Raw genomic sequence first — 13220 nt, forward strand, 5'->3', positions numbered from 1 at the left:
ATTAAAAAAAATTTAGTAAGTTTTCTTGATATCCAATCAATATAATTAATAGGGAAAGCTGCAATTTTTTGTGCTATAATTTTGTAATATTGTGTTTTTGGCTTTTTATGTTATCAAATCTCGATTTAACCAGCATTTTTTTTTTCGCAAATATTTCTCATGACATTACGCACGTCAATATCACATTAGTATTGTATAGGTGTCATATCAGTATTTTTCGATTAAAATTACCAAAAAAAAAAAAAAAACAAAAATAACGAAGTAAAACTGAAATTTAACAACACATAATACCAAATCTAATTGTGGTAATGCGATAACACTTTCGACAATTTCTTTGTTCCAATCTAACCTCGATTGTGTAACAAGATATCATTTCTGGTGATCTTTGGGTTAGTTTAATCGTTAGTAAAAAAAATGACGATTAATCGCATAAAATGAGATGATCACTGAATTTAGGAATAAGGGTATCAGAGGTTATGAGGCAGGACCATGATATCATCGCTCACTTGTTCAAAACTTTTGGTCCACATTTAAAGCCGTGGTGAGCAAGGGAGGACCTTTTATTCAAATTTTAAATATGGACGGTACAAAGATGGCTCACCAACATTAAGAATGGTAGCCACTCTGTCTATAAATAAGTCGTCAATTAGGAAAGGCAACATATGCTTCTCTAAATGTTTTGCGTGCGTTTATCTGTTCTTTCCTAAATTTCTTGGGGGGTTTTTTTTTTTTTTGAGCACAAATTTCATCTGGGTTTTTGTTCTTCATGATCAAGAATCCTCAAGGGACGATGATGATACACATAACTTGGTTCGCTCGTCGTGCATAATGGCCAAGCAGCCTTTGATGATATGCAAACAAGTATCTGAGTCCCCTTGTATTCCTATCTGTGTGTGAGCAAAATGAAATGGTTGCTTCTTTTCAATGGTGAATGATTCTGACATTTGAAATAGACATTCAATGAATTACACTCTATTTTCTATCCTTTGCATTATGTGACTGTTGAGCATCGAAGAGATGCCCACATAAACACTTGTTAAACCAGTCAGCACCCCTCTTGTGTTTAAAACCAATCATTTCAAAACAAGTGAATCAAATATTTTAGATCATACATCATAAACTCTGTTAAGAGAACCTTTAGTTTTGTATCACATAAGTCGACTGGCTTGCACAATCTCATCCAGATATTAATCCCTGACACCAATTTTTGCCACACAAGTACTCTTAAACAAACCTCCAAGAACATTAGCTCCAAAAAAGACTTCCTCCACATGCAGTCATAAAACCTCAAAGATTTTTAAAATAATAAAGGCAACAATCAGATGGTAAATACATAATAACGAGACACACACACAAAAAAAAATACATACTCCAGTTTCTTAAAAAAAAAAACACATCAATTTCTAAGTTAAAAAGTAACAAAAAACTTTGGATCTCAGATAGCACAACTTGACAGCCAATTCTTGCTAATTTCCGAACTGTTATAATATAACAAAGAACGACGCCAAACTAAGAAAAGTACAGTAACAGTTGGGGTTCCTAATTCTTATAGGATTCCATGGAACTTCGACAGGAAAACGAGGCACACAGAAGTACACAGCTACACACCAAACAGTGAATGTTATTTCCACAACTTAACGGTCTTGTCGTGACTTGCAGAAGCAACTAACCCGGCTACTGACGACACAGCCAGTGAAGCAATCAATCCTTCGTGTGCTGGAAGGGTCATGGTTTTGTTCTCCGACATGTTCCAAATCTCGAGTGTCTGCAAATAAATACAATACTATTAACTAAATTTAGACTTTATCATGTGCAGGGAAAAGTGAGTAATGTTAGTATTGATTCGATTCATTACAACCCTAATATTAATAACAATCTTCACAATTATTCAAAAGGTAAAAATTAAGAAATAAACTTACCTGGTAACAACCAATAACAAGCAATGATGAATAGGTAGGATGGAACACACATGAATAGAATTTGTTTCCATTACAACTAAGGTTGTGCAAACAATCCCCTTCACTTCCAGACCTCATCGTCCAAACTCTGACCGAATCCTCGCTCACCGATGCCAAGAGTTCTCCAGATGGATCCCAGCATACAGAAAGAATGGGTTTTGTGTGACCCTGTGGCGATAATAATGACAATACAATAAGGTAAAACCGGTTAAAATAGCAACTCACAATTCATTACGTATGATATATAGCATGACAAGGAACGCAAAGAGAACCATCCAAACTTCAAGGAGATGAGAGAATAAAACCTTCAATGAGTTTCGACATGCTTGAGTCTCTGCATCCAATATTGACACAACATTCTCAGCAGCAGCTGCAAGATATCTTCCCAGACGGGGTTGAAATCTCACTCGGGCCGTGCCACCCTAAACCAACAAGAGATTTTAAACATAAGTTTATGTCGACAACACCAAACAGAAATATATGAATAACATGCATACACAGCCCGAAAGAGCTAAAGAATGAAGAAGTGAAATTCAACAATGAAAAGCTTGAATATGGAAGGAAGTAACTGATTAACTTAATTAATTATTTCGATCTTCCACCTTGAAAACTCTGGGACAGCTACCATTATTGATACTCCAGTATCTTATCTCACCATCTCCATCACAAGAACAGACGAGATCTTCTTTGTTTGGATGAAAGTCTAATGACGTCACACCCGCCGAATGTCCAGTAAATGTTCGAAGTGAATAGCTAGGCTGCAGTAATGGCCATTAATAAAGATGACTGACACCAAAATCTACAAATAAAAGAATATTCAGACAGTATTGAGCCTGAAAGAGGTGATAGGAACAATAGCCCTCCACTCTTAAATTGTCCTATAAACTCACCTATTTTTTTTGTGTTACATATGTTTCCATACATACAAAAATATGATTGTACTCCCTGTAAAATTTTCTAGTTTTAGCTCTATTCCCTATGCATGAAACTTTTGGCTCTGCCAATATTTTCAGAAGGGTCGGAAGCTAAAAAAAATTGGGAGAAAAGAAATAATGAGCAAGAGAAAAAGAAATTGCACGAAAATCTAAATGTCTGCAGGAAAAATTCTTTGCCGAGAACACAAGAAATACAAATGCTGTGAAATGCAACTGGAACGCCAAAGGCATACACAAAAGTATCCTTATAATGAAGAAAACCTACAGAAAGGATCATGGCCATTGAATTAAAGGAAAATGAAATTCCTAAACTGAGCATAAGTCCATGCAAATGTATGTAAGCATCATCAACTAACATTATCCGCATCCCAAACTCTGACAGTTTTGTCAAAAGAAGATGTGGCAAGGCGGGCCATGCTAGGACTAAAGCGAATATCAGTAATAAGTGACGAGTGTTCTTCAAGAGTACTTTTCGGCTTCAATGTATCTGTATACCACAACACAGCCTGCATCATTTCAAACATTATTTCATATGATTTCTTCTGGGACATTAACCTTTAAAGAGTACATACTATAGTTTGTTACATACTTGTTCTACTAGTGTAAGTTATAGTTATCAACTGCAACACTCACCTTCTTGTCATGACCACCACTAGCAAGTAACTTCCCATCAGATGAGAAGTGGCAACATACAACTTTACTAGAACTAGCACGAACTGAACTCACTTCCGTAAATGTAAACCCTGGAAAGTGCAAACGTCCAATCAGAACATACTGGTCTTTTACAAATAAGAATTCGCATTCAAATTTCTTTCAAGCTCATCAGAAAAAGCTTGAAAGAGTTCATGCTTCTGGTTTCATAAAACCAAATCACAATTAGTAGTAGTCACATGACAGACAACACAAATCAACGCGAAGATTCATTTTTGTACAGCATATTACTGAAAAAATGCACTCATATTGTAACTAATGTACACTCAATGTTGTCAGGTTTCGAACAATCTCCAAAAAATTTTGCTTGTTAAAATAACATTTCCAAGTCATAGTTTCTTGATGATACCAATAATCTAAGGTCTGGAAACAAACATCATTGTGCAAACCCATCCGCATATTTGGCCGATTACAATCCCCCACCCCCCCAACCAACCACCCACCCACACAGACACAAAACAAAAAGAAGCAAGTCAATGACACGAGAACATCATTGTTGATTAGAGGAACTTCGAAAATTTATAAAATCGTAATAAAATAGAGTTGAAACACAATAAATCATCACCATAAATGTTTACAACTGTAAATTCCAAATAATCTGAATGCAGGCTAGAGAAGATTCCATAAAAAATCCTTTTACTTGCCTTTGCTAACATCCATACAACGGCCAGCTGCATCTCTAGGGTCGGCATCATCATGAGACAAAAAAGATTCAACATTGTCTTCAACATCATCCCCAAAACGATCCGTATCAGCTTGAACAAGATCTTTATCATCCCACTGCCAAAGATAGATTCCAAGAAGAAGTTGCAGAAATTGAACTCAAACTTCATTCGTCAAAGATGAGACACGAGATACTCTTACCAATTGATTTGATGGTGATGTAAGACTACCAGTAGTGTCTGCTCCAAACATCATCAGGGGCTTCGAAGAACTGACACTATGTGGCAAAGCAGAAATTGACATCACATCTCCAGGTGTATGAGTTGAGGGTGTTGAGGGAGCTGAACTTGGAGATGGACCAGCTGTGTTGGCAGTTCCTGAGCTGTTGGCAGGGCCGGAAGATGACACAGGCTGCTTTCTCTTCCTTCCACCATGGTTTTTTGAAACCTAGAATGCATGAAATACCATGTTAGGAAACTACACCATTTTGAAACTTCAGATGCATACCCTGGAAACACTCATCAAGAGCAACACAAGCACTGATGAGGGTTCCTTAAGAGCTTTTAGCAATGTATTATCAGATCAAATTAAATTTAACTGGATATAATCTAAACTGTGATGTATTTTCTGTATTCATGAAAACACACAAACTAATTATCGTACAAAAAATTAACAATGAGCTAGTGACATTTTAACTCAACTAACAGGATAAAATACTCGAGCCCAACAACGCACAACTAGACTGAACACTAATAAGCTGGTCAGTGCAAGGCCAGCAGTTTTCAAACATTGTCAGTATTGGCCAGTTGATCGAAAATGGCTAAAGACTGATTCTGCATGTTGCAATTTTAATTTCTAATAAAGAATATTTACAAATCTAAAAGGTGCATCAATTGATATGCTTTCACGATGTATAACTTTCCAACAGTCAAACCAGACCATCCTCTACATATCATGGCTTTTGAAATTGCATCAAGGAGAAGGGAATAAATATTCCATATTACTTCAGGTATACAGAATGAGTATATTTTCAAATAAGTGAAAAGTGATGAACCTGATCATTTCCACGAAAAGAATTTGACATGCCGCCATCACATGTGACACTGGCGATACCCATTATTTTCTCTGGCTGGAGATTGTGATTTGAACTCTGAGACTGCTGACCTGAGAGAGCATGCTGTTGAAACTGCTGCTGCAGCAGTTGATTACTGTTCTGCTGTTGTTGTTGCTGCTGCTGTTGTTGTTGCTGCTGCTGCTGCTGCATTTGATTACTGTTCTGTTGCTGCTGCTGCTGCAGTTGATTACTATTCTGCTGCTGCTGCAGTTGTGCCATTCTCAACTACACAACATACAAACACAGTGATATATAGAATCCAAGTATCATGAAATAAATTTCATTGCTCTCTCTCGCAAAAAACATGAACAACCAACCATAAATGTAAAACCAATTATCAATCTCTCAAAAAACATGAACAACCAACCATAAATGTAAAACCAATTATCAATCGAGGAAAAGCAACCTTCATTAACATCTCTGGATCTGTACGAGGCAAAGCTTGCAATGAGGCTCCAATGTTAGGAACTATATCGCCAACTGAATTAGCATGGTCATCTTTCCCCATGGACAAACTTCGGTTATTTAGAAGCATTTTCAGCCTTCTGCTCTCTATGTCACTGGCAGATGGGGAAGTTATATTCTGCTGTGCAAGCATAAGCTGCTGTTGGTGCTGGGGTGTCAGCATCTGCAATTGATGAAAAGGCTGAGAACCCTGCATAAATGACTTTGGCTGCTGGATAAGTCCAGCACGGAGCTGATCAAGATCCTATCAATGTAGGCACACAATATTAAATGAAAGATGAGATGATAATCGAGGAAACAAGTTGATCACAACATTAATTTGCAAAGCCTCGCTAATCTCATTCAAATTCTAACATAAAATAACAAATGATTAAGGAATAGGTTGTTCTGGCAACAAAACCAAGGCGCAAATGCAGCTTGACAAATTAAAAGCCTAAAACCATATGCCAAAATTGACCTTGAACTTAAAAACTAGACGAACTATTAATTTGGGTTAATTAATATAGAATGTCACGGTCTGTTGACTAAGAACCAAACCACCGAAATATAATAATCTCAACGGGTATCTTTAAGGTTAAGAACCCATCTAACCACATAAAAATTATCAAGTAGGAAAATCTACCATGGCTATCAAGAACATGTCCTACGGTTCCACAACTGCTAAGTTCACATAAAAAGTGGCCTAGTCGAATATGTTCACAAAACATCGAGGTAAAGCCATAATATACTCACTGTAAGAGGCCATCCTTTTAGCGTCAAATTGTTTCCACCTTGATTTGACCCTACAGCAATAAGAATCATATAATTGCAGCTTATACAAAACAAATCAATAAATTTATCAAACAAATGGCACTAATACGTTCCATCTCTGCCAGAGTTGTTGGCGTTCACACTCTCATCTTGATATAAGATAATACTCACAGTCACGACTTAATATTACTCATAACAAGAAGAAGAAACGTCATACTGCATGTGTTTAGAGTAAAAACATAAACTACTCGTAGCCAACCAATCTGCAAAAAGTGTACCTGGGATTCCGATCAACGATCCTTCAGGGCCAACAGCTCTGGGGTTCAAGATGGGATTCATTTCACCCTTGATGTCCTGTTTATAGATATCTATGACTAACATCCATGCAAGTACAAACATGACTAGAAAATTTTTAGAAGAGAACAATAGAGGATGATACTGACTGGTGTAGACCCTGGAAATTGCTGACCTCGTGCTTGAACTTGGGGGGATAATCCACCAGCTGTACCGTGCAGCACTTGCCTGAGAAAATGGATTTTGATTGTTGACAAAAGCATACATGACAAAATTCGCCTAAGGGGATACAGCTCACATCTGGGCTTTAAAATCATACCAAGCTAAGAGCGCCATTTAGGAAGCTTAACAAGTTCGTTCTCATGAAAATTAAGAATTTACACCCTCTTAAACCCCCTTATCCACTTTTACACCAGAGAAAAAAGAAGACAATCTTATTATCGAACATAATGAGCATACCCAGAAGGTTGGCCAGCTGCTGCAGCTGATTTAAATATTGAAGTATGATTCTGATCCAAAATCTGTCCTACATTATTGCCAAATCTTTGCTGAAATTAAGCATTGCACAGTTAGCAATTGGAACTAAACTTTTATTTCCAGCATGCCCCTATATGTAACTTGTACCTTCATAGCCGCATCATCCAATGAATCTCTCTGAACAGGGAGCTTTAATTTCTCCTCATACATCTTGGTTGCCAATGCATTTGCAGTACCAGGATTCTGCCTCACAAGAGGATCATTTCCAGAGATGCCATTAGCAGTTCCATTCAGGAAGGGGGCATCCTCACGCCGTTGCTGCTGAGGTCCCTGTTGTTGATGTTGCTGTTGTTGATGTTGCTGTTGTTGATGCTGCTGTTGCTGTTGCTGTTGCTGTTGCTGTTGCTGATGTAGCTGTTGTTGTTGCTGCTGTTGTTGATGTTGTTGATGTTGCTGCTGCTGCTGCTGAGCCTGCCGCTGCAGTAAAAGCTGCTGCATCTGCATCTGCATCTGCATCTGCAACTGCTGCTGCTGTGGGTGTTGCGGCTGTTGTGATTGTTGCTGCTGTTCCCTTGCCTTCATCAACTGAGACTGTTTTGTAAGATAAGTGGAACAAAAAATAGATTTCAGCACTACAATGGTGCTAGAAACCAGACTGGAAAGTCTTGATTTTCCAATGAATGGTAGAATCTGAAATTTCTCAAGAATTATATCATTCCTACACCTAAACGTTTTGTTTCTGGAACAAATAATAGGTTCATGGAGATGAGCAAAAAATATGTTGCACAGGGTGAAATTGTTAAACGAATAACACCATTTCTCTTATCGGTGATTCCTCGTAACTAGTGCATATTCAAGTGATGAGAGCGTAAAATTCTGAAAATAGTTGAGGTAAGAAAATAGGGAACTGTTTTCTGTAGAAAAACATCGGCACCTTCTGTTAGGTGTAAATATACCAAATGACATTGTGTTCAGCATCGAAGAAAGAACGAAAAATATTCATACTAGTAACACATAAGGCAACGGAAACTAATGTTTATAAATCAAATGTCAACACCATACATGTCAAACAAATTTGCATAGGTAGGAAAAGAAGAAACGGAAGAATACACTATTGTGGTCTTACATGGAACTTCCAGGATATCCCCAGTATGGAAGTTAATGGAAATTCATTTCACTCGGAATTCAATTAAACACGTAAGCTTAGCAACCTCGACTCTTAATAAAACAATTCGCTAGGAAATTTTTCAATCAAAAGACAACATTATCTAAGCAAATTCATGCTGATTGGATAAAATTATATTTGTGGCATTAAATACAAGATTGAAGTAAATGCATGGTGATTGATCGGACTAATTTTTAGAGTTGCAGCCAACCTCAATGTAAGAAGCAGCAACATCAGAGTGTTTCTCATTTGTCCTGGCAATAAATATGTCCCAGAACACAGACCACCATTCAAAGAGAAAACCACCAGGAGCATCAATAGCTGAAGCGAGCACAAAAATTTAATAAACATTGACAGAGGAAAACTCCTTAAATAAGAACCCTATTATCCACAACTTGGTTTTGAAGACTTACCGACAGGGTCAGACGATACTTTTCCTTCGGCTTGAAATGCCTGAGCAGTGGCTTTTAAATCTCTTTTCACCAGATAATCATGTATATAGACATCCAGCCTAGAAGTAAAAAAAATCAAAATGCATCAGTACATGATAATAGAGTACCACGGGTCGAAGAAACTTAATTATATAGCACAAGAAGAATGTTCAAGGAAAAGGGAGAATGAACCAAAAGAGAACCCAGTATCAAATTAAGACACAAAGGGCCGAGGACCCAAAGAATTTCACCGAACTTAGAGGCCGCTCATGTCTGTCTATCATAAAAATAAAAAAATCAAACAAATAAACAACAAAGAGAAAAATGGCTTCGAAGCTTTTATTATAACCCTAGAATACAAACAAAAAACCTCATGTTCTTCGCACAGACTGAAACCTCGGGGGAAAAATAACAACAGACCGTCCTAGTTGAATGGGTCAAAGAAAAAGCAAGCACAGAGACGTACAAGATTCAAGAACCAAAACTTCATACAGAAATCGAACAATTTTTTTAGGGAATCACTTACCCAGGAACGAAATTTAATCCCTTCAACAAAAAAAGGATCGAAAGTTTAATAGAAACTCTGAAAAATCTATAATACCGAAATTCTTACAGTAAAAAAATCCACACGCTTAAAAACAGCACCAACAAAAAAAACTTACATTTTATCAGCTTCCCAGTTGGTTTGAGACATGTTTTCCAATCCAGTTGCTCAGAATAAAATAATCCGACTAAAAGACACACCTTTCCTTGGATCTCCACCGCTTAAGCTTCTGAAATTTGTTCATCACATCAAGCCCACAAAATATAAGAAAAAATACGAAAGTTTCGATATTCTCAACAGCTGAAATACCGCAGACAAAGTAGCACATAGAATCTAAGCCAGACACTTTAAAGTTCAATCGGAAAGAAAAACCAGGAAATCTTGAAACCACAACAGAAAAACAAAGATAACTATTACACTAAACATCAACATCATACACATGCACACACAAACATTCCTTCAAAAATACAACAAATTTGTATTATTAGTTGGATTAAAAAACTGGAAACGAACAATAAAGACGCGAAGAGATTACCTAAAACCCACCCCAAAACAGCAATTATTCTTATATTTTTCCTTAACTTGGGCATCATTTTTTTTAAAAAAAAAATATCGCAAAGAGATTCTTATTTTTTTAAAAAAATTATTTTCTCTGATTAAAGCTTTGTTGGTGGATTTGTGAGAGCTGTTGCCGTCTTGCAAGTATCATTATGCCTATCAATGGAAATTTACCCGAAAGTCCCTTTCAGTTGGTCAAATTTTCTGTTTAAGACCATTCTTGCAGGATGGCGAAAACGAAATTGACCAAAATAGGCCTTGAGAGATATCCAGCGAGATTGCTTAAAATTGAGGGTTGAATTGTCAATAGACTTGGTCTCCAGCTTTAAGAACACCTTTTTAACTGTGAGACTTGTTTTGTCATTTCATTTCAAACCTTCAATTTTCGCACATTTTCATCCTACGGATGAACATATTTAACCGATCGGTTCAATTGGTAAAAAAAATCGATTGGCTCGATTTTGATCGATTGCTCACTCCTTCACCCTCGCTATAAATCATGTGTACGTGAGATATAAAAATCGAGGGAGAAAAAGAACTATTTCAAACTATTTTTGCGAAATAAACATCAAAACATTGAAATGAAAAATCTCAATTTTCATGTCACACTATAATTAAATATAAACTACTCAATTGAACAATCCCCTTGCACCCATTCGGGTTCGCGTCAACCTCTTAAAAGTAGTTTTGAATTTCAGAATTTTGGGTCACAACATTCATTGATTTAAACAAATATTATTTACCTATTTGGAGTTTGATACATGTGTGTATATACATATAGACCACGGGATGGAAAACACCAAAACACCAAACACCAAAATTCTCCTGTCTCCATATCTCTAAAGGATCTCGTGTTCATAAATATTGTAAAGATAGATGTCTCACATCGACTAGATTAAGTTCTTGAGAATTAAATATATAAATTTTGAAAATCTTATCTTTTAGCTAGCTTTTGAGGTGTGGTGATATTCAAGTCCATAATCTTGATATGTCTAGAAATTAAAATTTACAATTATTCAAAATTTGTTATCTAAATACTAGCTATTTGTTACTCCATAAACCATGCGTAACCCGTATTAAGTTTTTGTTCTGATCTAAGACATATTTTAGCTCTTTTGAACTAAAAAGATAAGATGCATTTATATGTAAATAAAACTATTAAAGCTTTGCATACAAATATTTGGCAAAAACTTGTGTGAGACGGTCTCACGGGTCGTATTTTGTGAGAAGAATATCTTATTTGGGTTATCCATGAAAAAATATTACTTTTTATGCTAAATTATTACTTTTTATTGTGAATATCGGTAGAGTTGCCCGTCTTACAGATAAATATTCGCGAGACCGTCTCACAAGATACTTATTCCAAATATTTCTATGTCAGGGATACACAAATATGTTGTCTTTCCTCCTTCGACTTCGATTGCGAAACAACACTAACAGAACCCTCTACTTGAAGAAGCTGATCACTCATGGTACTTGCATCCATGAGACACGGCTGGATCCAAACAGCATCACAGACAACTTCCCAGCTACTAAATACGAAAATTAACTACGGGACAAGGCATTTGGTGGCCTCATACCACATGATTTTATCACAAACTTTGAGCTAATATTTCATGAGATCACAAGTACAATAATATAATACGTTGATCGTGTCTGGAATTCCAGCCCAGTTGTGACACATCACTTTCCCTCGCACTTTGTACCTCTTCTCTTTGGCTGTGTAGTTTATGATTTTTTTTTTACTTTTAGCCATCAAACATCTGATAGAAAAGTTGAAAGAAATTTTAAAAGCTGAAAATTTTATACATCAAAATTTCTTATGACACTTAAGAGGACTAGATTTTAAAATTTTTTCTTCAACTTGATCACACACAAAGACGATGTGTGTGTGCATGCGCGCATACGTACATATATAATAATGAAGCATACACATGCTGAATTATAATAATAGATTTAGTTTTAATAATTAAAATTTACATTTTTTCTTATAGATATTTATAAAAATAACTTGATTGTGACGAATCTCCAAATTATATACTACTGCTAATTAATACGTAGCGACGTGTTCCTCTCATTCATGCAAAACCTCGTATTGTTCAAAAGATATTGTTAATTTTATATGTAAAAAATATTGTTAATTATTTTCACGGTGTGTATGATATCAAACATAAAACCTGTTATTTCACGGTGTGTATGATATCAAACATAATTACTCTACGACTCTAGAGTAAGCATCATCATATTCTGCAATGTAGATCATCCTTGTTCTTAATTTAGGGGCACTGATGACTTATGACACATGGGTTCCATTATTGACAATTCAAGTCGTAGTCCTATGTCCGAAGCAAAATGAGAAAACATTTTTAGAAAGCAGACCATTATGGACAGGTATATCAATAATAACGCCACCGTATCGTGTTAAAATATACAAGTTTTATAATTAACCCACCCCTTTGTTTACACCATTGTTTTAGTTTACGTGGACTTGGATCGGTTTGGACAATTTTAGACTATAAAATCAGGTACGTACCTTTGGTTTTGATTTTGGCGTTTTGAAAATCCAAAAATCAAACCGACCAAATAGGTAAACTGAACCAAACCAATTGTTTTTTCCTTAAATTGTTATGTAAACCGAATCATTTCAGTAGTTCTTGATATGTTTTTCATTCATTTTTTTTTTTAAATAAAAATTCAACACAATCGAATAAATTCAACAATTTAATATATATATATATATATATATATATATATATATAAAACAGAAAAGGAATAAAATCTATAAATACACATGAGACAAATAAAAATATATTGTGAGTTTTGTCCTTTTTAAATGCGTTGCACAGTTAGTCATTATTGTATTTCCCCTCAATCATATGCCTAAGAAATATTCGCCTGTGTAAAGACTTCATCCCATTTGGGCTTACAAAATGCCATTTATTTTTGCATTCTTTGAGCAACACATTCTTGACCCGATATGCTTCTATTTGGGCTTGTCATTCACGAATCAATCGTCCCATTTTTTTGGTTCAAAAGTGACTCTCTTTCCGTGCATATTAGGTAAAATCACGCTAACTAGATGAAGTGTATTGGCAAACTCTATCTGATAAGCTCGTTCGAGAAAACATTGTTATCAGTTCTTTATGTTGCTTAAC

The 13220-nt window shown here is 35.9% G+C and overlaps 1 protein-coding gene across 6 annotated transcripts; it reads right to left on the bottom strand.

The window, feature by feature from the left end:
• Positions 1–717: 717 nt before the first annotated feature.
• Positions 718–10389, bottom strand: LOC142555524 (transcriptional corepressor LEUNIG-like). 6 transcript variants are annotated; one of them, XM_075666429.1, is made up of 19 exons: positions 10240–10389; positions 9626–9736; positions 8946–9043; positions 8744–8853; positions 7515–7958; positions 7350–7438; positions 7040–7118; positions 6875–6950; positions 6579–6628; positions 5788–6090; positions 5322–5606; positions 4469–4714; positions 4249–4384; positions 3527–3636; positions 3250–3399; positions 2561–2716; positions 2264–2380; positions 1920–2126; positions 718–1765 (listed from the first exon to the last, which is right to left on the bottom strand). In XM_075666429.1, exons 2-19 carry the CDS (start codon positions 9655–9657, stop codon positions 1622–1624), a joined length of 2832 nt encoding a protein of 943 aa, XP_075522544.1. In that variant the 5' UTR covers positions 9658–9736; positions 10240–10389; the 3' UTR covers positions 718–1621. The 6 variants fall into 6 exon arrangements, with proteins under 6 accessions (XP_075522544.1, XP_075522543.1, XP_075522548.1 ...); XM_075666428.1 differs by lacking the exon at positions 10240–10389 and adding an exon at positions 10043–10224; XM_075666433.1 differs by lacking the exon at positions 10240–10389 and having other exon boundaries at positions 5322–5516; positions 5577–5606; positions 9626–10016.
• Positions 10390–13220: the final 2831 nt, after the last annotated feature.

This window comes from Primulina tabacum, chromosome 9, assembly GCF_025594145.1.
Source record: "Primulina tabacum isolate GXHZ01 chromosome 9, ASM2559414v2, whole genome shotgun sequence".
In the NCBI taxonomy this organism is placed as follows: domain Eukaryota; kingdom Viridiplantae; phylum Streptophyta; class Magnoliopsida; order Lamiales; family Gesneriaceae; genus Primulina; species Primulina tabacum.

Bases quoted from the DNA above. Each gene is read 5' to 3' on its own strand.
- LOC142555524 (XM_075666429.1), bottom strand. From the start codon at position 9,657: ATGTCTCAAACCAACTGGGAAGCTGATAAAAT. The intron at 3,637-4,248 runs GCAAGTAAAAGG...TGCACTTTCCAG, and splicing joins TTGTATGGATGTTAGCAAAG to GGTTTACATTTACGGAAGTG. The intron at 1,766-1,919 runs GTAAGTTTATTT...ATTTATTTGCAG, and splicing joins TTGTTATTGGTTGTTACCAG to ACACTCGAGATTTGGAACAT.